The sequence below is a fragment of the Ranitomeya imitator genome, chromosome 5 (genome assembly GCF_032444005.1).
Source record: "Ranitomeya imitator isolate aRanImi1 chromosome 5, aRanImi1.pri, whole genome shotgun sequence".
Taxonomy (NCBI): Eukaryota; Metazoa; Chordata; class Amphibia; order Anura; family Dendrobatidae; genus Ranitomeya; species Ranitomeya imitator.
The window spans coordinates 1,591,597-1,618,647 of NC_091286.1; the positions used below are offsets into that span (position 1 = coordinate 1,591,597).

At 49.4% G+C, this 27,051-nt stretch overlaps 2 protein-coding genes across 2 annotated transcripts in view; one reads left to right on the forward strand and one right to left on the reverse strand.

The window, feature by feature from the left end:
* LOC138680782 (harmonin-like) overlaps nt 1-13,806 on the reverse strand; it is a 28,571-nt gene extending 14,765 nt beyond the window's left edge. The window contains exons 1-4 of the mRNA XM_069768037.1: nt 13,776-13,806; nt 13,370-13,437; nt 11,513-11,656; nt 10,954-11,092 (exon numbers count right to left, since the gene is read on the reverse strand). Coding sequence (XP_069624138.1) covers nt 10,954-11,092; nt 11,513-11,656; nt 13,370-13,380 — 294 coding nt within the window. The 5' untranslated portion in view covers nt 13,381-13,437; nt 13,776-13,806. The remainder of the gene's footprint in view (nt 1-10,953; nt 11,093-11,512; nt 11,657-13,369; nt 13,438-13,775) is intronic.
* Nucleotides 13,807-17,154: 3,348 nt separating this feature from the next.
* The window catches only part of LOC138680784 (harmonin-like), a 215,691-nt gene continuing 205,794 nt past the window's right edge, over nt 17,155-27,051 (forward strand). Inside the window, exons 1-2 of the mRNA XM_069768040.1 lie at nt 17,155-17,345; nt 17,546-17,615. Coding sequence (XP_069624141.1) covers nt 17,155-17,345; nt 17,546-17,615 — 261 coding nt within the window. The remainder of the gene's footprint in view (nt 17,346-17,545; nt 17,616-27,051) is intronic.

Consider the following 27,051-nt stretch of genomic DNA (forward strand, 5'->3'; position numbering starts at 1 on the left):
AGAAAAAACGCACAGCACTCGCACCATGCGAGTGCTGTCCAATTTTTACGCACCCGTGTCCTTAGAAAAGCCGGCAATTCAGCGCAGAGTACAGTAAAATCACACTGACAGGTTAGATGAGAGTAGATATATACACATAGAATAGGTATATATACATATATATATATGTCAAGGAGACACCTATATATATATATATATATTTATATTTAATGCAGCGCTAGATAGCTTTAAAGCCGGTAATTCAATTACCGGCTTTTGCTTTCTCCTTCCTAAACCCGACATGATATGAGACCTGGTTTACATACAGTAAACCATCTCATATCACCATTTGTTTTGCATATTCAACACTACTAATGTCAGTAGTGTGTATATGCAAAATTTGGGCATTCTAGCTATTATATTTAAGGGTTAAATGGTGGAAAAAATTGGCATGGGCTCCCGCGCAATTTTCTCCGCCAGAGTAGTAAAGCCAGTGACTGGGGGCAGATATTAATAGCCTGGAGAGGGTCCACGGTTATTGGCCCCCCCCCTCCTGGCTAAAAACTCCTGCCCCCAGCCACCCCAGAAAAGGCACATCTGGAAGATGCCCCTATTCTGGCACTTGGCCACTCTCTTCCCATTCCCGTGTAGCGGTGGGATATGGGGTAATGAAGGGTTAATGCCACCTTGCTATTGTAGACAGGCAATTAACAGTAAAAAGAAAGCATTTGCACTACTAAAGCAGGATGGCACCATTGAAGCTCTAAAAAACTATAGGGAGAAAAATACTTTATCTAAAAAACTAATTAAAGCTGCCAAAAAGGAAACAGAGAAGCACATTGTTAAGGAGAGTAAAACTAATCCCAAACTGTTCTTCAACTATATCAATAGTAAAAGAATAAAAACTGAAAATGTAGGCCCCTTAAAAAATAGTGAGGAAAGAATGGTTGTAGATGACGAGGAAAAAGCTAACATATTAAACACCTTCTTCTCCACGGTATTCACGGTGGAAAATGAAATGCTAGGTGAAATCCCAAGAAACAATGAAAACCCTATATTAAGGGTCACCAATCTAACCCAAGAAGAGGTGCGAAACCGGCTAAATAAGATTAAAATAGATAAATCTCCGGGTCCGGATGGCATACACCCACGAGTACTAAGAGAACTAAGTAATGTAATAGATAAACCATTATTTCTAATTTTAGGGACTCTATAGCGACAGGGTCTGTTCCGCAGGACTGGCGCATAGCAAATGTGGTGCCAATATTCAAAAAGGGCTCTAAAAGTGAACCTGGAAATTATAGGCCAGTAAGTCTAACCTCTATTGTTGGTAAAATATTTGAAGGGTTTCTGAGGGATGTTATTCTGGATTATCTCAATGAGAATAACTGTTTAACTCCATATCAGCATGGGTTTATGAGAAATCGCTCCTGTCAAACCAATCTAATCAGTTTTTATGAAGAGGTAAGCTATAGACTGGACCACGGTGAGTCATTGGACGTGGTATATCTCGATTTTTCCAAAGCGTTTGATACCGTGCCGCACAAGAGGTTGGTACACAAAATGAGAATGCTTGGTCTGGGGGAAAATGTGTGTAAATGGGTTAGTAACTGGCTTAGTGATAGAAAGCAGAGGGTGGTTATAAATGGTATAGTCTCTAACTGGGTCGCTGTGACCAGTGGGGTACCGCAGGGGTCAGTATTGGGACCTGTTCTCTTCAACATATTCATTAATGATCTGGTAGAAGGTTTACACAGTAAAATATCGATATTTGCAGATGATACAAAACTATGTAAAGCAGTTAATACAAGAGAAGATAGTATTCTGCTACAGATGGATCTGGATAAGTTGGAAACTTGGGCTGAAAGGTGGCAGATGAGGTTTAACAATGATAAATGTAAGGTTATACACATGGGAAGAGGGAATCAATATCACCATTACACACTGAACGGGAAACCACTGGGTAAATCTGACAGGGAGAAGGACTTGGGGATCCTAGTTAATGATAAACTTACCTGGAGCAGCCAGTGCCAGGCAGCAGCTGCCAAGGCAAACAGGATCATGGGGTGCATTAAAAGAGGTCTGGATACACATGATGAGAGCATTATACTGCCTCTGTACAAATCCCTAGTTAGACCGCACATGGAGTACTGTGTCCAGTTTTGGGCACCGGTGCTCAGGAAGGATATAATGGAACTAGAGAGAGTACAAAGGAGGGCAACAAAATTAATAAAGGGGATGGGAGAACTACAATACCCAGATAGATTAGCGAAATTAGGATTATTTAGTCTAGAAAAAAGACGACTGAGGGGGCGATCTAATAACCATGTATAAGTATATAAGGGGACAATACAAATATCTCGCTGAGGATCTGTTTATACCAAGGAAGGTGACGGGCACAAGGGGGCATTCTTTGCGTCTGGAGGAGAGAAGGTTTTTCCACCAACATAGAAGAGGATTCTTTACTGTTAGGGCAGTGAGAATCTGGAATTGCTTGCCTGAGGAGGTGGTGATGACGAACTCAGTCGAGGGGTTCAAGAGAGGCCTGGATGTCTTCCTGGAGCAGAACAATATTGTATCATACAATTAGGTTCTGTAGAAGGACGTAGATCTGGGGATTTATTATGATGGAATATAGGCTGAACTGGATGGACAAATGTCTTTTTTCGGCCTTACTAACTATGTTACTAACTATGTTACTAATTAATAATGGAGAGGCGTCAATTATGACACCTATCCATTATTAATCCAATTGAATGAAAGGGTTAAAAAAAACACACACATTATTAAAAATTATTTTAATGAAATAAAAACAAAGGTTGTTGTAATATTTTATTTAACGCCCAATCCAATCACTGAAGACCCTCGTTCTGTAAAAGAAAAAACATAATAAACCAACAATATACTTACCCTCCGCAGATCTGTAACGTCCAACGATGTAAATCCTTCTGAAGGGGTTAAAATATTTTGCAGCCAGGAGCTTTGCTAATGCAGGCTGCTCCTTGCTGCAAAACCCCGGAGAATGAAGCTAAATATAGATCAATGAGCTATATTTAGCTTCATTTGCGGTGAGGCGCCCTCTGCTGGCTGTTCATAGATCGTGGGAACTTTCCTAGAAAGCCTGGGAGCTTTCAAGGAAAGTTCCCACGATCTATGAACAGCCAGCAGAGGGCGCCTCACCGCAAATGAAGCTAAATATCGATAATTTTCTATATTTAGCTTCATTCTCCGGGGTTTTGCAGCAAGGAGCAGCCTGCATTAGCAAAGCTCCTGGCTGCAAAATATTTTAATCCCTTCAGAAGGATTTACATCGTTGGACGTCACAGATCTGCGGAGGGTAAGTATATTGTTGGTTTATTATGTTTTTTCTTTTACAGAACGAGGGTCTTCAGTGATTGGATTGGGCGTTAAATAAAATATTACAACAACCTTTGTTTTTATTTCATTAAAATAATTTTTAATAATGTGTGTGTGTTTTTTTAACCCTTTCATTCATTCGGATTAATAATGGATAGGTGTCATAATTGACGCCTCTCCATTATTAATTAGGCTTAATGTCACCTTACAATAGCAAGGTGGCATTAACCCTTCATTACCCCATATCCCACCGCTACACGGGAATGGGAAGAGAGTGGCCAAGTGCCAGAATAGGCGCATCTTCCAGATGTGCCTTTTCTGGGGTGGCTGGGGGCAGGTATTTTTAGCCAGGGGGGGGGGCCAATAACCATGGACCCTCTCCAGGCTATTAATATTTGCCCCCAGTCACTGGCTTTACTACTCTGGTGGAGAAAATTGCGCGGGAGCCCACGCCAATTTTTTTCCGCCATTTAACCCTTAAATATAATAGCTAGAACGCCCACATTTTGCATATACACACTACTGACAGTAGTGTGGAATATGCAAAAAAAATGGTGATATGAGATGGTTTACTGTATGTAACCATGTCTCATATCATGTCGGGTTTAGGAAGGAGAAAGCAAAAGCCGGTAATTGAATTACCAGCTTTTAAGCTGTCTCGCGCTGCATTATATATATATATATATATATATATATATATATATATATATATATATATATATATATATATATATATATATATATATATGTGTCTCCCTGACATATACATATGTATATATACCTATTCTATGTGTATATATCTACTCTAATCTAACCTGTCACTGTGATTTTACTGTACTCTGCGCTGAATTACCGGCTTGTCAAAGGAGACCCGTGCGTAAAAATCGGACAGCAATACGGATGTCATACGGATGTTGCGATAAAAAAAAAAAAAAAAAAAAAAAAAAAAAAATCGCATGGCACTCGCAGACGTTACATCAGTTTTTTCGGTCCGTAAATCGGACCTTTTTTTTCTCACACAAGTGGAGATGAGCCCTAATGGCGACTTCTTGATCCCCAGAGCTTCAGCTCACCAACTTTATTTGGTTTATTTGTTAATAGAAATAAAGAATCTTTCATTTTCTGTATTAATGATGTTTTGACGGAGGCAATTATTTCCCATTTCGGGCATTTTAGGTGCTTTACTAGGTGCCATTTATTCCTTTGAGACTTGAATGGCTTTTAATAAAGTGAAATTTCTGCCCCTTCTGTTTTTCGAGTTTACCCTAATTGATGCTTCGTTTGCTGATGTCAACCATCTTATGACTCTCAATAAATAAAGCAATGAAAACAAAACAAGAAAGAAGCATGGCTGGCTACAGCTTATACCCTCAAAAGTATCCAACAGGGGGCAAAAGAGCATCAGCATCTGCTACAATGTGCTCCGTAACCAGCAAATATCAGCCATCACGGTTCACGGGAGGATATCATTCCCACCACTCACACTAATAGGTCAAGAATCGGGGTGGTTTGGTTGCTCCTGGTTCTTTCTGAAGGGGATTTATCTATATCCCACTTCCGGTTTGGAACTTGCAGCTCTCTGGCGCCCCCTTACCCTCAGGTCTGTCAGGGTACTGCACCTAGGATAATTAGTCACCAGAAAGGCTGCCTGCTCTGTACTGGCTATTGGGCATGCTGCAGCGAGGGCGATATAACTACTCCCACTCAGGCGGGAACAATAATTATCAATGCCGACGGTTGCTACAAAGACTCCCAAACACACAGGGCAAATCTGCTGCCACCAGCTCAAATTTCGTAATTATTAACGGGTCCGGAGCCAACCCAGATTAGTAACGTAATTCACTTCAGAGAACGTGACCATACGTTATAGAGCAAGGAGAGAAGCTAGTAATTTTATATTTTACTCTAAAAAAGGTAGACAGTGTTTACAGAGGTATAAAAAGATATTATAAAAAAGACAAATATCAGGTCTACAATACAATTACAAATAAAATGGGATTAAAGTTGAAGAACACTTACATTTAATTATGTCATATCAATTCATGGCTAACCGTGTGCTGTGGGGGGGGGGGGGAGGGTGGAAGGACAAGCATATATCCAGATGCATCACCCCTGTCTCTCAGCAGAACCCCAGACAAAGACACGTGAAGACTGCTGCTTCACTCACTTATTTCCTAGCCTAAAACCAATGCACTCCCCCTGTGGTGACCTCAGAGGCTGAAACCTCCCCTTTACTTAGAGTTATGGCAACCATGTTTATGCCTAGCTCACTGTATGAATCTCGTATACGAAAGACAAAATGATCAGGATGTGCCCCACCAGGGGGATTTTTTTTATGTGTAAACGCGGTGTAATTACATGACCCGCTTACGGAGAAACCCACTCGTTGGGTTTAGATTCTAGAGATTTCAGGGAGTTATAGATCCCTCGATGGCCATCTGGAATATATCATTCTTATATCTCTAGTCCTGATCAGTGCCAATAGACATAACCTTCAGAGAATAGAATCTCATGCTTTCTGTACCAGTTTTAACCAGTACCAGGTGGGATTGGGGGAGAGAATGAGTAGGGTAGGGAGACTTGTCTGCCGCAGCACGGAGCCGTATAAATTCTTGAGGGAGGGGGAAATGAGGGGTTTAGGATTACACACACTGGCAGAGAAAAGAAGGGGGAGGGTCGAATCTGCAGCGGGTGTCTGTCCTCCGCTCTTGGATGTAGCAGAGCTCAGTGTGCGTGATAATACACAAATACCTCATGCCCCTGACAAGCGCACATACTGGTGACATCTGCCTGCCAGCAGCAGGAACACCCCTCTACAGGCGGCTGTACATCGGACATGCCAGCGGCAGGAACACCCCTCTACAGGTGGCTGTACACCGGACATGCCAGTAGCAGGAACACCCCTCTACAGGCAGCTGTACACCAGACATGCCAACGGCGGACACAGTGTACAGACGGCCGCACACCGGACAAGTCAGTGGCGAACACCGGACATGCCAGAGGCAGGAACACCCATCTACAGGCGGCCGTACACCAGACATGGCAGTGGCGGACACAGTGTACAGGTGGCCATACACCGGACATGCAGAAATACCCCTATACAGGCGGACGCACACCGGATATGCCAGCGGCAGGAACACCCTCTACAGGCAGCCGTACACCAGACATGCCAGCGGCAGGAACACCCCTCCACAGGCAGCTGTACACCGACATGCCAGCGGCAGGAACACCCCTCTACAGGCGGCTGTACACCGACATGCCAGCGGCAGGAACACCGCTCTACAGATGGCCATACACCAGACATACCAGAGGCAGGAACACCCCTCTACAGGCAGCCATACACCGGACATGGCCAACGGCGGATACAGTGTACAGACTGCCGTACACCGGACATGCCAGCGGCGTACACCAGACATACCAGAGACAGGAACACCCCTCTACAGGCGGCCGTACACCGGACATGCCAGAGGCGGACACAGTGTACAGATGGCCGTACACCAGGCATGCCAGCAGCGGACACGCCAGAGGCAGGAACAACCCTCTACAGGCGGCCGTACACCGGACATGCTGGTTGTAACAGTGTCACCCCCAGCCTGCACACATGGACCATACTGTAATCAGGTTTACATAAGCATTCCTTCTCCTGTATCTGGTGGGGGCATGCTTGTCTTTGTTCCCCACTGCAGGGGGCATCTACAATACACAAATCTGTAGACAGACTGCAGACAGGGTTTCTGGAAAGTTTTTAATCCTTGGAGATATGTTTAAGGGGGTGCAGCTGCATCCTGGTATCATGTATGGAGATTGGAGATCATTTCGTCACATAGAATTGTGAGGTCTCACCACCCTATTGGATTTAAGGACTGAATCTGAAGACTGTTGTTGTGTGGTGACTTACGAAGGGCTGGGATCTTATGCTGAGGCGAGATCCTGGTGCCCGTGTGTGGAGGGTTAAAAGCTGCCACGTGGAATGGAGTTAAGGTACCGTCACACTAGACGATATCGCTAGCGATCCGTGACGTTGCAGTGTCCTCGCTAGCGATATCGTCCAGTGTGACAGGCAGCAGCGATCAGGCCCCTGCTTTGCTGTCGCTGGTCGGGGAAGAAAGTCCAGAACTTTATTTGGTCGCTGGACTCCCCGCAGACATCGCTGAATCGGCGTGTGTGACACCGATTCAGCGATGTCTTCGCTGGTAACCAGGGTAAACATCGGGTAACTAAGCGCAGGGCCGCGCTTAGTAACCCGATGTTTACCCTGGTTACCATCGTTAAAGTAAAAAAAACAAACAGTACATACTTACCTACCGCTGTCTGTCCTCGGCGCTCTGCTTCTCTGGTCTGGCTGTGAGCACAGCGGCCGGAAAGCAGAGCGGTGACGTCACCGCTCTGCTTTCCGGCTGCCCGGCGCTCACAGCCAGACCAGAGAAGCAGAGCGCCGAGGACAGACAGCGGTAGGTAAGTATGTAGCGGTTGTTTTTTTACTTTTTAGGATGGTAACCAGGGTAAACATCGGGTAACTAAGCGCGGCCCTGCGCTTAGTAACCCGATGTTTACCCTGGTTACCGGGGACCTCGGGATCGTTGGTCGCTGGACAGCGGTCTGTGTGACAGCTCTCCAGTGACCAAACAGCGACGCTGCAGCGATCCGGATCGTTGTCGGTATCGCTGCAGCGTCGCTAAGTGTGACGGTACCTTTATGCCCCTCATCTGTTGGATCCAGTGAACCTATCCCAGGATTATTTGTCTTTTCCCTGACGTCGGAGTACCGGGTGGCGCCCCCGGATCTGCTCTCTTTGTGTGAACTCATTACGGACGCTACAGAATTACGTTCATTTGTGTTGTCCAAGTTCCCTGTTCCAATAAATCTTGTTAGATTGTTTATCGGCCCGGTGTCTCTTCCTGCTCGGTCGCATACCCCGTCACACCAGTGGTGGACACAATGTACAGACGGCCGTACACCGAACATGCCAGCACCAGGAACACCCCTCTATAGGCGGCCATACACCGGACATGCCTGAGGCAGGAACACCCCTCTACAGGCGGCCATACACCGAACATGCCTGAGGCAGGAACACCCCTTTAAAGGTGGCCATACACTGGGCATGCCAGCGGCGGACACAGTGTACAGGTGGCCATACACCAGACATGCCAGCGGCAGAAAGATATGCCAGCGGCAGGAACACCCTCTACAGGCAGCCATACACCGGACATGCCAGCGGCGGACAGTGTACAGACACCCATACACCGGACATGCCAGAGACAGGAACACCCCTCTACAGGTGGCTAGACTCCGGAAATGCCAGAAGCAGAAACCACCCTCTACAGACAGCCGTACACCGAACATGCCAGCACCAGGAACACCCCTCTACAGGCGGCCATACACCGGACATGCCTGAGGCAGGAACACCCCTTTAAAAGGTGGCCATACACTGGGCATGCCAGCGGCGGACACAGTGTACAGGTGGCCATACACCAGACATGCCAGCGGCAGAAATACCCCTGTACAGGTGGATGCACACCGGATATGCCAGCGGCAGGAACACCCTCTACAGGCAGCCGTACACTGGACATGCCAGAGGCAGGAACACCCCTCTACAGGCGGCAGTACACCAGACATGCCAGCAGCAGGAACACCCCTCCACAGGCAGCGGTGGACACAGTGTACAGGTGGCCGTACACCGGAGATGCGCAGCAACAGGAACACCCCTCTATAGGTGGCTGTACACAGTGTACAGGTGGCTGTACATAGGATATGCCAGAAACGGACACCGTGTACACAGTGTCACGATTCACACCGTGACCGTCACCCCTACGTCACGGGTCGGGGTGACTTTAGGCCAACAGACGGCTATCACATGTGCAGGGGGGCTTATCTTTGTTATCCCTGCACTCCACAATGTGATGAAAAAAAAAAAAAAACACACACAAGGCTATTGACCTCTTATTTTACAGCAGGGGCTTATTCTAGGTATCCCACTACTCTTCAATATACCACGAACTGCAGGGATTTATGTATATCCCGCTTACAGTTCCACTTAAAACTTGCAGCTCTCTGGCGCCCCCCTTATTCTCAGGTCAGATTAGGTACTGCACCTGGGGTAATTAGTCGCCAGAAAGGCTGCCTGCTATGTACTGGCTATTGGGCACGCTGCAGCGACGCGATAACTACTCCCACTCAGGCAGGAACAATAATTATTAACGCCGCAGTCGCTACAACATCACCCAAAAGCCTGCACACGGTAAGCTGCCACCAGCTTCGATTAAACGGGTCCGAAGCTAACCCAAAAAACAGTAGCGTAATTCCTTTCAGAAGACAGGGTACGTTTTAGAACAGGAGAACAAATCTAGAATATTAATTATTATACTCCATAAAGTTTAGGCAGCGTTTTATCAAAATATTTTACAAGGATGTTACAAAAGAGACAATTGCAAATATGTACAGGGTAATTATAAAAAAAAACAAGGATTACATGAGAATAACACTTACATGTGTTCAAAGCATTGCAGGCAACCAGGCTAGTGGAGTTACCATCTGTCCCAGTGCATGAGATACAGCTCTTCAGATCAGACTCACATGTCCTTCCAGCAGCAGACTGACTGCTGGGATCTGGGCAGACAGTTATAGCTGCAGCCTGTGACATCCCAGAAAGGGGTTGGATCACCTCGTCCCTCCTAGCTCTTCAGTTAACTAATATTACCCTAACTTTTATCTAATTTCTATAACTCCGCTCCAGAACATGTCATAGTCATAACAAACCCAGCATTCATCTCATATTAACATTGGCATTCTAACGAGATCAAATATGTCCTATCTGGGATACATATTTACAGAGAAATCCCCACTTCTTTACCAGATGGAGATAGAAGCCCGTGTTTAGAGTGATGGGTAGATCCACCGAGGGAGATTAAGAATACATATTTTCGTGTTCTTAACTTAAATGGTTTGCGTAATATCTTACAAAAACAGAACAAAGAACTTCCATGGATTCTAGAAAGTTCTAATCCAGTTCTAGCTGGTCACTTTCCACTGCAGGGATGCCGGTCGTAAATACCTTTGCTCTCAGAGCTAGAGGCAATAAACTCTTCCCCCATACCTTGGAAAGGAAAGCTCTTGGCTGAGTGAAAGGGAAGGGGGGCTTTTTAGCCCACAGCCTGATAGCAAGAGAAACTACTTATATGATATTTCATACAATATCGTGACACACTGCCGTACACCGGACATGTCAGTGGCGGACAATGCACAGGCGGCCATACACCGAACATGCCAGCGGCGGACACAGTGTACAGGCGGCCATACATCGGACATGCCAGAGTTAGGAACACCCCTCCACAGGCAGCGGTGGACACAGTGTACAGGTGGCCATACACTGGAGATGTGCAGCGGCAGGAACACCCCTCTATAGGCGGCTGTACACAGTGGACAGGTGGCCATACACCAGATATGCCAGAAACGGACACCGTGTACAATCCTCTGCGCTGCTGGACATGCTACTGAATACTTATACTCTGCGTAAAGAGGCAAAAGACAGAAGAGTGCCCCCTGTGGCGAGAGTCTCCTGTCCACAGTGGGCACACAGAGCGGTCACTAACGCTTTATTTATTGAGGCCATGACCTCACCTGCAGGCCGGCAGCATCCGCTTGTCCTTCCTTCATGATGTGCGAGACATAAAAGCCACAATTAAACTCCAGACCCCCCCGGACGCTGAGGCCGAGACCATCAGGGTGAGAACGATCCAGCTTCACCTCCCGCAGCTTCCTGTAGAGCGCAGAGAAGATGTTTCCAGTGGGGGCAGAGGCCGACACAGAACACCGGAGAGGGAGGCAGGGAGAAGACAGATCACCGGTGGGGGAGGCAGGGAGAAGACACAGAACACCGGTGGGGGAGGCAGGGAGAAGACACAGAACACCGGTGGGGGAGGCAGGGAGAAGACACAGAACACCGGTGGGGGAGGCAGGGAGAAGACACAGAACACCAGTGGGGGAGGCAGGGAGAAGACACAGAACACCAGTGGGGGAGGCAGGGAGAAGATACAGAACACCGGTGGGGGAGGCAGGGAGAAGACACAGAACACCGGTGGGGGAGGCAGGGAGAAGACACAGAACACCAGTGGGGGAGGCAGGGAGAAGACACAGAACATCGAGGGAGCAGAGGTCGACATTACTGACAGCGTCTTACCTGGATCGTTTGGGCGTCAGCTGATCGTATTCCACCTGGTGCTTCAGAGGGATGAGGGGTCGAATGGCATCGAAAAGGGGCAGGCGGGATGGGTCACTAATGACTAGCTTCAGATCCCCCACAAACACCTGAAGGTTCATGGACCTGAAGAGTAAGGAGACGGTAGGAACCGATGGGTGTGACGACAGCGGTATGAGCAGAGCACATTACACACATCACGCCCTGTCTGGCTCCATCTCTAATATGTCCTATGACCCCTATGCAGCCATGTCTGCAGCATAATGCCTGTAGGGGGCGCTCTTTATATGGCAGCGGCCGCTGAGCTCGCTCCAGGTGAAGCTATTCACAAGCAGATAGAACAGCAATCACAGGAGCCCAGGACGACCCGACTACACAGAGCGGCGCCACCATCCAGCTCCTCACGTAGCCATCTCCTGCATCAATGTACTATGGGGTGCAGATATAGGGGGTGTAGCATAGATGGGAGGAGGGGGTGCAGCAGTATCAAACACGGGTGGGGGATGAAGCGGGGAGATACATTGGGATGCAGCAGGATCATACAGGGGGGGTGCAGCAGGATCATACACAGGGGGAGGGTCCAGCAAGATCATACGAGGGGGTGCAGCAGGATCATACAGGGGGGGGGGGGTGCAGCAGGATCATATGGGGGAAGGGGTGCAGCAGGATCATACACAGGGGGATGGTCCAGCAGGATCAGGCTGCCGTCACACTAGCAGTATGTGGCCAGTATTTTACATCAGTATTTGTAGCCATAACCAGGAGTGGGTGATAAATGCAGAAGTGGTGCAGATGGTTCTATTATACTTCTCCTCTAATTGTTCCACTCCTGGTTTTGGCTTACAAATACTGATGTCAAATACTGACCAAATACTGCTAGTGTGACGGCAGCCTCATATGGGGGGGATGCAGCAGGATCATACGGGGGGTGCAGCAGGATCATACGGGAGGGTGCAGCAGGATCATACACAGGGGGATGGTCCAGCAGGATCATACGGGGGGGGATGCAGCAGGATCATACGGGAGGGTGCAGCAGGATCATACGGGAGGGTGCAGCAGGATCATACGGGGGGGATGCAGCAAGATCATACGGGAGGGTGCAGCAGGATCATACGGGGGGTGCAGCAGGATCATACGGGGGGATGCAGCAGGATCATACGGGGGGGTGCAGCAGGATCATACGGGGGGTGCAGCAGGATCATACGGGAGGGTGCAGCAGGATCATACGGGAGGGTGCAGCAGGATCATACGGGGGGGGATGCAGCAGGATCATACGGGGGGTGCAGCAGGATCATACGGGGGGGATGCAGCAGGATCATACGGGGGGGATGCAGCAGGATCATACGGGGGGGATGCAGCAGGATCATACGGGGGGGATGCAGCAGGATCATACGGGGGGTGCAGCAGGATCATACGGGGGGGATGCAGCAGGATCATACGGGGGGGATGCAGCAGGATCATACGGGGGGGATGCAGCAGGATCATACGGGGGGGATGCAGCAGGATCATACGGGGGGTGCATCAGGATCATACGGGGGGATGCAGCAGGATCATACGGGGGGGGTGCAGCAGGATCATACGGGGGGGATGCAGCAGGATCATACGGGAGGGTGCAGCAGGATCATACGGGAGGGTGCAGCAGGATCATACGGGAGGGTGCAGCAGGATCATACACAGGGGGATGGTCCAGCAGGATCATACGGGGGGGATGCAGCAGGATCATACGGGGGGGTGCAGCAGGATCATACACAGGGGGATGGTCCAGCAGGATCATACGGGGGGGATGCAGCAGGATCATACGGGAGGGTGCAGCAGGATCATACGGGGGGGTGCACTCACTGGTAGTACATGCGCAGCACATCATACAGATAATCCTTCTCCGCTTCATTATCGATGCATTTCTCCACCTGAAACAATGAAAACAAACTGAACAGATGGAGCAGAATTTAGTGTCACCGTCATATCCCACAAATATTTCAACCATCCTGACTGAACCAAACCCTTGGACACATCTCGCTTCCGCCATCGTCTGAAAAGATCATTACTTGCCAGTACTTTGCTATCCCATCCCCCACCGCGGAGCGGCCCCAAGGACAGGAAACCGCCCCATGTTCGAGGCTTTGGCACCTTACAAGCACCAGTGCTCGGCCGTTTTGATGAAGCGCCACTCTAGCACCATTGGAGTGGTGCTGACAATCTGACAACATAGCAAAGGGGGAAAAGGGAAAAGAAAAACTTGGCTCACCAAAATATCCCTGAGACCGTCCGTGCCTGGAGATCAGTGGCAGACTACACGTGTGTAAATAGAAATAGAAGACTTCCGGCACCGGAATCCTTTTTCAGTAAAAAAAAAAAGCTGGATTACTTACTGGTAATGCCCTTTTAATGAGCCACGACAGCACCCACTTTGAGAGAGGGAACCGCCCATAGGAACAGGAAACCTACAGAGATAAAAGGGCGGTCCACCGTCCCCCTCTCCTCCTCAGTTGTTTTTCAGAGTACGAGAGGAACCGCCGTTGTTAAATTAATATATATATGTCCGTAATTTGATTGTACATTTTATCTTATTTATATTCACCCATGAGAATATTTTGCATAAATATCTATACATAACTATCTAGGGTGGAAAGTGACAGGGTGCTGTCGTGGCTCATTAAAAGGGTATTACCGGTAAGTAATCTGGCTTTTTACACTTCACCACGACAGCACCCACAATGAGAGATTTACAGAGAACCGTCACCTGGGTGGGATCACCGTGCTGAGGACAGCTCTCCCGAATGCCAAGTCAGATGCAGAAGATAGATCAAGCCGATAATGTCTATAAAAAGTCGAAGGCGACGACCAGGTTGCGGCCTTACATATGAGCTCGATGGAGAGGTCATTATTCTCCGCCCAAGAGGATGATACGGCCAGAGCTGAATGTGCTTTTACTCCTTCTGGAGGATCTTTGCCTTTTGTTAAGTATGCAAGATAGATGGCCTCTCTAATCCAGCGGGACAAGGTCGCCTTTGTGACCCCGTGGCCTTTTCGGTGACCCTGAAAAGATACAAACAGAGCCCTACTCTGTCTGCAGGACTGGGTTCTCTCTATGTAATTTAAGACTGCTCTTTTCACAACCAACATATGTAACTTCTCTTCCTCTGGATTTGATGAATTGTCATAAAAGCAAGGCAAAAAAATCTCCTGAGATCTATGGTAATAGGATGCTACCTTAGGGAGATATGATGGATCTGGCTTGAGAACCACCCTGTCGTGGTATGTCATTAAGAATGGAGGGTCTATGGAGAGGGCCTGGATGTCTCCCACTCTTCTGGCCCAGGTCAAGGCTATCAATAAGGCTACCTTATATGTGATATTTTTTAGAGGAATAGAATGTAAGGGCTCAAAAGGAGGTCCAGTTAAGGCATCGAGGACTAGATTCAAGTCCCAGGGCGGTAAAGGTGGGACATGTACCGGTGTACACCTTTCACATGCTCTAATGAATCTTGCTATCCATCTATTACCACCTATGTTAGCACTATAAAGGGCTCCTGAGGCGGACACTTGAACTCTCAGGTATTGACTGATAGACCCAGCTTATGGCCTTTTTGTAGAAACTCTAGGATGGCTTTAATAGGAACCTTGCTAGAGAAAGGGTTTTGTATAGAAATTGAGGTATTTTCTCCATACTCTGCTATATATTAAAGTTGTAGATCTTTTCCTACTTAGCAGTAATGTGTTAATTAGCTCTTGAGAAAACCCTCTTAACATTAGTATTTGCCTCTCAAGTTCCACGCCGTTAGGTAAAGACCTTTCACTTGCTGGTGGTAGAATGGACCCTGAGACAGTAGGTCTGGGATCAGTGGCAGAATCCAGGGAATCGCAAACGGACATCGCTCGAAGACAGGAGAACCAGGGCCTTTTTGGCCGAAATGGTGCTATTAATATCACCCTTGCTTTCTCTTCTCTTATCTTTTTGATGACCAACAGCATTAACATCATTGGTGGGAAAGCATAGGCCAGATCGTATTTCCACGGATACTGGAGCGAGTCTATCATGTCTGGATGATCTGCTGTATTTAAGGAGGCGAATATCGGTACTGGTCTATTGTTCTTGGTTGCAAACAAATCTATTTGTGGAAGACCCCATATGTTCACTATGCTCCTGAATATCCGAGGATTGAGAGTCCATTCTCCCTGGCGGAGCGTGTGGCAACTTAGGAAATCGGCCTTTAAGTTTTCTACTCCTCTGATATGGAGAGCTGTGAGTGATAGAAAATTGGGTTCTGCTAAGTTGAAGTTGTTTGCCTCTGAAGACATTAGACTTCTTGATCGAGTTCCGCCTTGACGATTTAAATATGCGACGACTGTTGTGTTGTCTGACAGGATTCTGATATGAGATCCTCGGAGCTGGGGAAGGAAAATATTGAAGGAATAATAAACCGCATTTAGTTCTTTCCAGTTGGAGGACTGCTGAATCTCTACAGAATTCCAGTGACCTTGAGCTATATTTTGATCCAGATGGGCCCACCACCCTTCTGGGCCTGCGTCAGTGGTGACTATTTTAGAGAGTGTTATCGTCCATGAGACTCCTCTGGACAAATGGTTTTTATCTAACCACCAAAGTAGTGAATTAAGCACGTCTTTAGATAGGGTCATTTTTGTATTTAAATTACCATCGCAATGTGATTGTGCATACAGAATCTCATGTTGCGAGGTCCTAGTATGATATTGGGCCCATTGAACCGCAGGGATGCAGGAGGAGAGTGAACCCAAGAGAGACATGGCATCTCTGAGGGACTTTGAGGATTAGACCTTGCCATAGTAACTTTTGAGATTATGGTTAATTTTTTGGATTCTGGTAAGAGACATCTTTGACTTACAGAGTCCAAGATTAGTCCTAGGAAGGACTGAACGGTTTCTGGATGTAGTCTGGACTTTTTGAAGTTCACAAGCCAACCTAAAGCCTGCAAAGATGAAATGGTATTAGTCAAGCGTTCTTTACATTGTGAGGCTGAATTTCCAATTATTAAGAAGTCATCAAGGTAAGGCACAATTAGCGTATCCTGATGACGAAGATAAGCCATCACCTCGAGCATAACTTTTGTGAAAACCCGAGGAGCCATGGATAGCCGAATGGCATGGCTGTAAATTGGAAGTGACGGATCCGGCCTTGTAGGTCTACAGCCACTCTGAGGTATTGTTGGTGCTCCGCATAAAATGGGAAGATGATAGTACGCATCCTTCAAATCTAGACCAGCCATAAAGCACTTAGGAAACAGAAGTTTAATAGTAACCTTATTGACTCCATTTTAAAGGTGGTGTCATACAAAAAGGAATTCAATTTTTTTTAGATTTATTATAGTACGAAAACTACCATCCGGTTTGGGAACCAGAAATAAAGGGGAATAGAATCCCCTCCCTTCCTGATTCCTTGGTACTTCGATGAGAACATTCTTGGCCAAAAGGCTTTGAATTTCTAACTGAAGCGCTTTTTGCTGTTCCGGCGCTTTCAGTGATGTTATAATAAAAGTATCCTGTGGCAGCTTAAGAACTCTAATTTTAGTCCAGATTTTACTAGGCGGAGAATCCACTGATTTGAGGTTATGTTTTCCCACTGTCGATGAAAAAATGTCAATCTTGATATGGTGGGCTTAAAGGCTCCTGTATTTGTCTCCCAAGATCTTTTAAGAAGAGCTTCGGTTTTACGGTCTAATGGGTCTAGTAAGTTCCCTGCATCCTCCACAGGAAGAGATGACCGCTTTGAGGTGGAAGCCACTGCCGCATCCACTTTTGGGACCTTGGACCACACTGCTAACTCTTCATCACTGAAGGGGTAACGACTTTTTGAAGAGGATGAAAGGAACCCCTTCCCTTGTTTGTCCCATTCTTTGTTTACAAGGTCTTTGATGGTGGAAACGACTGGGAAGGCTCGCCGGTTTTTTTGTGGCCTAGGCCTGTGAACATGATATCCTGAGCTGATCTGACCCCCTTAGTGTCTGGACAACCCAGAGTGTTTCTCACGGATTTTATAAGATTGTCTATACTGTCAACTGGAAAGCATGCTCAGCCTTCATCCTCAGAAGAACTGGATGATGATCCCGAGGTATTGGAGGATTGATCCCAGAGATTGGATCTCCTGCCTAATAAGGGCCCTGATAGTGGTTGTAACCGCAGTCTCGTCCTGTAAGGTCTGATTTATGCATATGAATCGGGCAGGGGCTGTACACACAGGGCGCACTCCTTAGGCTTCGATTTACTGGTCTTCTTAGCCTATGGGGAGAGGGATAGAGAAGGAAGGGATCAGCTTATAGGTAGAGGATTATATACACTCACCCAGTGAAGCGCTCATTATTCTGGTCTTGGAGGTGGAGACGCTGTGCGGAGTCTGAGTAGATCTGTATTTCTACTCCTTGTATGAGTGTCAGACCCATCACCAGAGCGACCGCTCTTTTACAAAGGCTTTGCTGCGGATTTTGAGCCCTTAGCGCTGCCGTCCTTGCCAGCGCTATCCTGCTCCACCGCTGGTGGATGCTCCTCATGCGCCGGAGACGACATTCTGAGCACAATTGCTCTGTGTCTCGGCTCCATATTTGAAATGTGCGGCGTTCTAAGCGCGCCGCCGGCTGTGAACCGGAAGTGTTCCCACTACTTCTGTTTCAGTGACGCCGGCGCCGCCGCTTGCTAGAAGCGATCCGCTCACTGGCGTGCTCCCCTCCAAAAGGCCTCAGGCTTTTTTTTGCTGCCCGGAACCTGCCGGGAATGTGATCAGACGAGGGGGAGGCTGAATGCAGAGGCTCGGCTACCGACGCCGCAGCCCCTGTTCGCACGGAGACCACACAGGCGGGTGCAGAGGGCAGGATACATGGGGGGGCTCCAACCACCTCCGTCCATGTAGGTATTCCAGGGATTTCCGATAGGAGCAGGAAACCAACTGAGGAGGAGAAGGGTAGCGCCCTTTTATCTCTGCAGGGTTCCTGTTCCTACGGGCGGGTCCCTCTCTATAAGTGGGTGCTGTCATGGCGAAGGGTAAAAATTATCTTTATTTAACATCTTCAGCGATAAAACATCATCATCATGGGGACCCCATAGGCCTGAGGGGCTTCACACCCAGTACAAACAGGCCTTCCTCAGGGGCGTACAGTCAGCGTGGACAGTCCTCATCCCGATTAACCCCATATCGACCAGAGGGCACTAGTCCTTCATATACAGAAGAGTATTTTATAATAATGAATATATATATATATATATATATATATATATATATATATATATATACATACATACATACATACATATATATATATATATATATGTATGAACAGGATCAGGTGAAAAACGGTTCCCTCAAATTAGCATAGCGGAGCTTATATAAAAAAAAACCATCAAAACCCAAATGTTGGAGAAAGAGTGATATTTTACACGGTATGGTGACGGTACAAGACATTCATCAGATGCACAGAAACAGTAAGATGTCAGCCGAGTGCTACAGAGACGGCAGACCGACCCAATACGAATATAGAATTCCGGCCTTCTGGAAAAGGTGCGGTCACCGCCAACATCCAATATGGCCCCTGACAGCGGCGCGCACCTTCCCCGTCACCCCTCCGATTCAGAGAGATTCTCACAATTCCTTTAACCTCCGCAATTTGCCTTTCAATAGCCCGGAATATCTGATGTGCGGCTTCTGCTTTTCTTCAGACTCCTCGTAGTGCGGCCGATAGAATATTTACTGCCATATAGGCCACGTGCGAGGTAATAAAGGGCAGTGCTGACGTTATCCGCCCGGTCTGTATACTGGCACAGTCCGCAGGTTCGCCCTCCACACTTAGAACGCCCGAGGTATGGGAACCAGGCAGGACTATGGGAGCGGCAGGACATAGCGATGACAGATCAGCCCCAGGGTGATGGCACACACCTATATCCTGCTGAAAGAATTCTAGATAAAACAGGCTCTAGGTAGAACATAAGCAATATCCTTATAATACAAATAATATAATACACGAGGGTGAGACACTATCGACGCTCAGTGTGCTATTATTACCGCTGCTATTGGTTTACACAGAGACTTTCTAGGTCTTCGCTTCCTTCACAGCTCAGTCATCATCCATTCTTTATAACCTCTCACACAGTTTATTTGTCATTACTTCATTTTCCTGACTGAACCACTAGATCTTGTTCTCTTGGCAAATATAAACCCACCGAACCGGAGACTTTATATCACAAGCGACGAACAACAACTATCTGCATGCAAAATCGCACTGACACTCCGTGCTTCTCTGAACAGGGAGGTATGGATAAAACCGAGGAGCCATCACCCATACGTGTAATATCAAGACACGTAGCAACGTCCGACCCCTCGCTCAGTGCCCCCATATCTGTATCAGTACACTGGGGGTGATGGATCCGACCCCTCGCTCAGTGCCCCCATATCTGTATCAGTACACTGGAGGTGATGGATCCGACCCCTCGCTCAGTGCCCCCATATCTGTATCAGTACACTGGAGGTGATGGATCCGACCCCTCGCTCAGTGCTCCCATATCTGTATACACTGGAGGTGATGGATCCGACCCCTCGCTCAGTGCCCCCATATCTGTATCAGTACACTGGAGATGATGGATCCGACCCCTCGCTCAGTGCCTCCATATCTGTATCAGTACACTGGAGATGATGGATCCGACCCCTCGCTCAGTGCCCCCATATCTGTATCAGTACACTGGAGGTGATGGATCCGACCCCTCGCTCAGTGCCCCCATATCTGTATCAGTACACTGGAGGTGATGGATCCGACCCCTCGCTCAGTGCTCCCATATCTGTATCAGTACACTGGGGGTGATGGATCCGACCCCTCGCTCAGTGCCCCCATATCTGTATCAGTACACTGGAGGTGATGGATCCGACCCCTCGCTCAGTGCCTCCATATCTGTATCAGTACACTGGAGATGATGGATCCGACCCCTCGCTCAGTGCCCCCATATCTGTATCAGTACACTGGAGGTGATGGATCCGACCCCTCGCTCAGTGCCCCCATATCTGTATCAGTACACTGGAGGTGATGGATCCGACCCCTCGCTCAGTGCCCCCATATCTGTATCAGTACACTGGAGGTGATGGATCCGACCCCTCGCTCAGTGCCTCCATATCTGTATCAGTACACTGGGGGTGATGGATCCGACCCCTCGCTCAGTGCCCCCATATCTGTATCAGTACACTGGAGATGATGGATCCGACCCCTCGCTCAGTGCCCCCATATCTGTATCAGTACACTGGAGGTGATGGATCCGACCCCTCGCTCAGTGCCCCCATATCTGTATCAGTACACTGGAGGTGATGGATCCGACCCCTCGCTCAGTGCCCCCATATCTGTATCAGTACACTGGAGGTGATGGATCCGACCCCTCGCTCAGTGCTCCATATCTGTATCAGTACACTGGAGATGATGGATCCGACCCCTCGCTCAGTGCCCCCATATCTGTATCAGTACACTGGAGGTGATGGATCCGACCCCTCGCTCAGTGCTCCCATATCTGTATCAGTACACTGGAGGTGATGGATCCGACCCCTCGCTCAGTGCCCCCATATCTGTATCAGTACACTGGAGATGATGGATCCGACCCCTCGCTCAGTGCTCCATATCTGTATCAGTACACTGGAGATGATGGATCCGACCCCTCGCTCAGTGCTCCATATCTGTATCAGTACACTGGAGATGATGGATCCGACCCCTCGCTCAGTGCTCCATATCTGTATCAGTACACTGGAGATGATGGATCCGACCCCTCGCTCAGTGCTCCATATCTGTATCAGTACACTGGAGGTGATGGATCCGACCCCTCGCTCAGTGCTCCATATCTGTATCAGTACACTGGAGATGATGGATCCGACCCCTCGCTCAGTGCTCCATATCTGTATCAGTACACTGGGGGTGATGGATCCGACCCCTCGCTCAGTGCTCCATATCTGTATCAGTACACTGGAGATGATGGATCCGACCCCTCGCTCAGTGCTCCATATCTGTATCAGTACACTGGAGATGATGGATCCGACCCCTCGCTCAGTGCCTCCATATCTGTATCAGTACACTGGGGGTGATGGATCCGACCCCTCGCTCAGTGCTCCATATCTGTATCAGTACACTGGAGGTGATGGATCCGACCCCTCGCTCAGTGCCCCCATATCTGTATCAGTACACTGGAGGTGATGGATCCGACCCCTCGCTCAGTGCCCCCATATCTGTATCAGTACACTGGAGGTGATGGATCCGACCCCTCGCTCAGTGTCCCCATATCTGTATCAGTACACTGGAGGTGATGGATCCGACCCCTCGCTCAGTGCCCCCATATCTGTATCAGTACACTGGAGGTGATGGATCCGACCCCTCGCTCAGTGCCCCATATCTGTATCAGTACACTGGAGGTGATGGATCCGACCCCTCGCTCAGTGCTCCCATATCTGTATCAGTACACTGGAGGTGATGGATCCGACCCCTCGCTCAGTGCCTCCATATCTGTATCAGTACACTGGAGATGATGGATCCGACCCCTCGCTCAGTGCCCCCATATCTGTATCAGTACACTGGAGATGATGGATCCGACCCCTCGCTCAGTGCCCCATATCTGTATCAGTACACTGGAGGTGATGGATCCGACCCCTCGCTCAGTGCTCCCATATCTGTATCAGTACACTGGGGGTGATGGATCCGACCCCTCGCTCAGTGCCTCCATATCTGTATCAGTACACTGGGGGTGATGGATCCGACCCCTCGCTCAGTGCTCCATATCTGTATCAGTACACTGGAGGTGATGGATCCGACCCCTCGCTCAGTGCTCCATATCTGTATCAGTACACTGGAGGTGATGGATCCGACCCCTCGCTCAGTGCTCCCATATCTGTATCAGTACACTGGAGGTGATGGATCCGACCCCTCGCTCAGTGCTCCATATCTGTATCAGTACACTGGAGGTGATGGATCCGACCCCTCGCTCAGTGCTCCATATCTGTATCAGTACACTGGAGATGATGGATCCGACCCCTCGCTCAGTGCTCCATATCTGTATCAGTACACTGGAGGTGATGGATCCGACCCCTCGCTCAGTGCTCCATATCTGTATCAGTACACTGGAGGTGATGGATCCGACCCCTCGCTCAGTGCCCCCATATCTGTATCAGTACACTGGAGGTGATGGATCCGACCCCTCGCTCAGTGCCCCCATATCTGTATCAGTACACTGGAGGTGATGGATCCGACCCCTCGCTCAGTGCTCCCATATCTGTATCAGTACACTGGAGGTGATGGATCCGACCCCTCGCTCAGTGCCCCCATATCTGTATCAGTACACTGGAGGTGATGGATCCGACCCCTCGCTCAGTGCCCCCATATCTGTATCAGTACACTGGAGGTGATGGATCCGACCCCTCGCTCAGTGCTCCCATATCTGTATCAGTACACTGGAGGTGATGGATCCGACCCCTCGCTCAGTGCCCCCATATCTGTATCAGTACACTGGAGGTGATGGATCCGACCCCTCGCTCAGTGCCCCATATCTGTATCAGTACACTGGAGGTGATGGATCCGACCCCTCGCTCAGTGCTCCATATCTGTATCAGTACACTGGAGATGATGGATCCGACCCCTCGCTCAGTGCTCCATATCTGTATCAGTACACTGGAGGTGATGGATCCGACCCCTCGCTCAGTGCCTCCATATCTGTATCAGTACACTGGGGGTGATGGATCCGACCCCTCGCTCAGTGCCTCCATATCTGTATCAGTACACTGGAGGTGATGGATCCGACCCCTCGCTCAGTGCTCCATATCTGTATCAGTACACTGGAGATGATGGATCCGACCCCTCGCTCAGTGCTCCATATCTGTATCAGTACACTGGAGGTGATGGATCCGACCCCTCGCTCAGTGCCCCCATATCTGTATCAGTACACTGGAGATGATGGATCCGACCCCTCGCTCAGTGCCTCCATATCTGTATCAGTACACTGGAGGTGATGGATCCGACCCCTCGCTCAGTGCCCCCATATCTGTATCAGTACACTGGAGATGATGGATCCGACCCCTCGCTCAGTGCCTCCATATCTGTATCAGTACACTGGAGGTGATGGATCCGACCCCTCGCTCAGTGCCTCCATATCTGTATCAGTACACTGGAGGTGATGGATCCGACCCCTCGCTCAGTGCCTCCATATCTGTATCAGTACACTGGAGGTGATGGATCCGACCCCTCGCTCAGTGCCTCCATATCTGTATCAGTACACTGGAGGTGATGGATCCGACCCCTCGCTCAGTGCCTCCATATCTGTATCAGTACACTGGAGGTGATGGATCCGACCCCTCGCTCAGTGCCCCCATATCTGTATCAGTACACTGGAGGTGATGGATCCGACCCCTCGCTCAGTGCCTCCATATCTGTATCAGTACACTGGAGGTGATGGATCCGACCCCTCGCTCAGTGCTCCATATCTGTATCAGTACACTGGAGGTGATGGATCCGACCCCTCGCTCAGTGCTCCATATCTGTATCAGTACACTGGAGGTGATGGATCCGACCCCTCGCTCAGTGCCTCCATATCTGTATCAGTACACTGGAGGTGATGGATCCGACCCCTCGCTCAGTGCTCCATATCTGTATCAGTACACTGGGGGTGATGGATCCGACCCCTCGCTCAGTGCTCCATATCTGTATCAGTACACTGGAGATGATGGATCCGACCCCTCGCTCAGTGCCTCCATATCTGTATCAGTACACTGGAGATGATGGATCCGACCCCTCGCTCAGTGCCCCCATATCTGTATCAGTACACTGGAGGTGATGGATCCGACCCCTCGCTCAGTGCTCCATATCTGTATCAGTACACTGGAGGTGATGGATCCGACCCCTCGCTCAGTGCCTCCATATCTGTATCAGTACACTGGGGGTGATGGATCCGACCCCTCGCTCAGTGCCTCCATATCTGTATCAGTACACTGGAGGTGATGGATCCGACCCCTCGCTCAGTGCCCCCATATCTGTATCAGTACACTGGAGATGATGGATCCGACCCCTCGCTCAGTGCCTCCATATCTGTATCAGTACACTGGAGGTGATGGATCCGACCCCTCGCTCAGTGCCCCCATATCTGTATCAGTACACTGGAGATGATGGATCCGACCCCTCGCTCAGTGCTCCATATCTGTATCAGTACACTGGAGGTGATGGATCCGACCCCTCGCTCAGTGCCCCCATATCTGTATCAGTACACTGGAGATGATGGATCCGACCCCTCGCTCAGTGCCTCCATATCTGTATCAGTACACTGGAGGTGATGGATCCGACCCCTCGCTCAGTGCCCCATATCTGTATCAGTACACTGGAGATGATGGATCCGACCCCTCGCTCAGTGCCCCCATATCTGTATCAGTACACTGGAGATGATGGATCCGACCCCTCGCTCAGTGCCCCCATATCTGTATCAGTACACTGGAGATGATGGATCCGACCCCTCGCTCAGTGCCTCCATATCTGTATCAGTACACTGGAGATGATGGATCCGACCCCTCGCTCAGTGCCCCCATATCTGTATCAGTACACTGGAGGTGATGGATCCGACCCCTCGCTCAGTGCCTCCATATCTGTATCAGTACACTGGAGGTGATGGATCCGACCCCTCGCTCAGTGCCTCCATATCTGTATCAGTACACTGGAGGTGATGGATCCGACCCCTCGCTCAGTGCTCCCATATCTGTATCAGTACACTGGAGATGATGGATCCGACCCCTCGCTCAGTGCCCCCATATCTGTATCAGTACACTGGAGGTGATGGATCCGACCCCTCGCTCAGTGCCTCCATATCTGTATCAGTACACTGGAGGTGATGGATCCGACCCCTCGCTCAGTGCCTCCATATCTGTATCAGTACACTGGAGATGATGGATCCGACCCCTCGCTCAGTGCCTCCATATCTGTATCAGTACACTGGAGATGATGGATCCGACCCCTCGCTCAGTGCCTCCATATCTGTATCAGTACACTGGAGGTGATGGATCCGACCCCTCGCTCAGTGCCTCCATATCTGTATCAGTACACTGGAGATGATGGATCCGACCCCTCGCTCAGTGCTCCATATCTGTATCAGTACACTGGAGGTGATGGATCCGACCCCTCGCTCAGTGCCCCCATATCTGTATCAGTACACTGGGGGTGATGGATCCGACCCCTCGCTCAGTGCCTCCATATCTGTATCAGTACACTGGAGATGATGGATCCGACCCCTCGCTCAGTGCCTCCATATCTGTATCAGTACACTGGAGGTGATGGATCCGACCCCTCGCTCAGTGCCCCCATATCTGTATCAGTACACTGGAGGTGATGGATCCGACCCCTCGCTCAGTGCCCCCATATCTGTATACACTGGAGGTGATGGATCCGACCCCTCGCTCAGTGCTCCATATCTGTATCAGTACACTGGGGGTGATGGATCCGACCCCTCGCTCAGTGCTCCATATCTGTATCAGTACACTGGAGGTGATGGATCCGACCCCTCGCTCAGTGCTCCCATATCTGTATCAGTACACTGGAGGTGATGGATCCGACCCCTCGCTCAGTGCCCCCATATCTGTATCAGTACACTGGAGGTGATGGATCCGACCCCTCGCTCAGTGCCCCCATATCTGTATACACTGGAGGTGATGGATCCGACCCCTCGCTCAGTGCCCCCATATCTGTATCAGTACACTGGAGGTGATGGATCCGACCCCTCGCTCAGTGCCCCCATATCTGTATCAGTACACTGGAGGTGATGGATCCGACCCCTCGCTCAGTGCCTCCATATCTGTATCAGTACACTGGAGGTGATGGATCCGACCCCTCGCTCAGTGCTCCCATATCTGTATCAGTACACTGGAGGTGATGGATCCGACCCCTCGCTCAGTGCTCCATATCTGTATCAGTACACTGGAGGTGATGGATCCGACCCCTCGCTCAGTGCTCCATATCTGTATCAGTACACTGGAGGTGATGGATCCGACCCCTCGCTCAGTGCTCCATATCTGTATCAGTACACTGGAGGTGATGGATCCGACCCCTCGCTCAGTGCCTCCATATCTGTATCAGTACACTGGAGGTGATGGATCCGACCCCTCGCTCAGTGCTCCATATCTGTATCAGTATACTGGGGGTGATGGATCCGACCCCTCGCTCAGTGCTCCCATATCTGTATCAGTACACTGGAGGTGATGGATCCGACCCCTCGCTCAGTGCCTCCATATCTGTATCAGTACACTGGAGGTGATGGATCCGACTCCACGCTCAGTGCCTCCATATCTGTATCAGTATACTGGAGGTGATGGATCCGACCCCTCGCTCAGTGCCCCCATATCTGTATCAGTACACTGGGGGTGATGGATCCGACCCCTCGCTCAGTGCTCCCATATCTGTATCAGTACACTGGAGGTGATGGATCCGACCCCTCGCTCAGTGCTCCATATCTGTATCAGTACACTGGAGGTGATGGATCCGACCCCTCGCTCAGTGCCTCCATATCTGTATCAG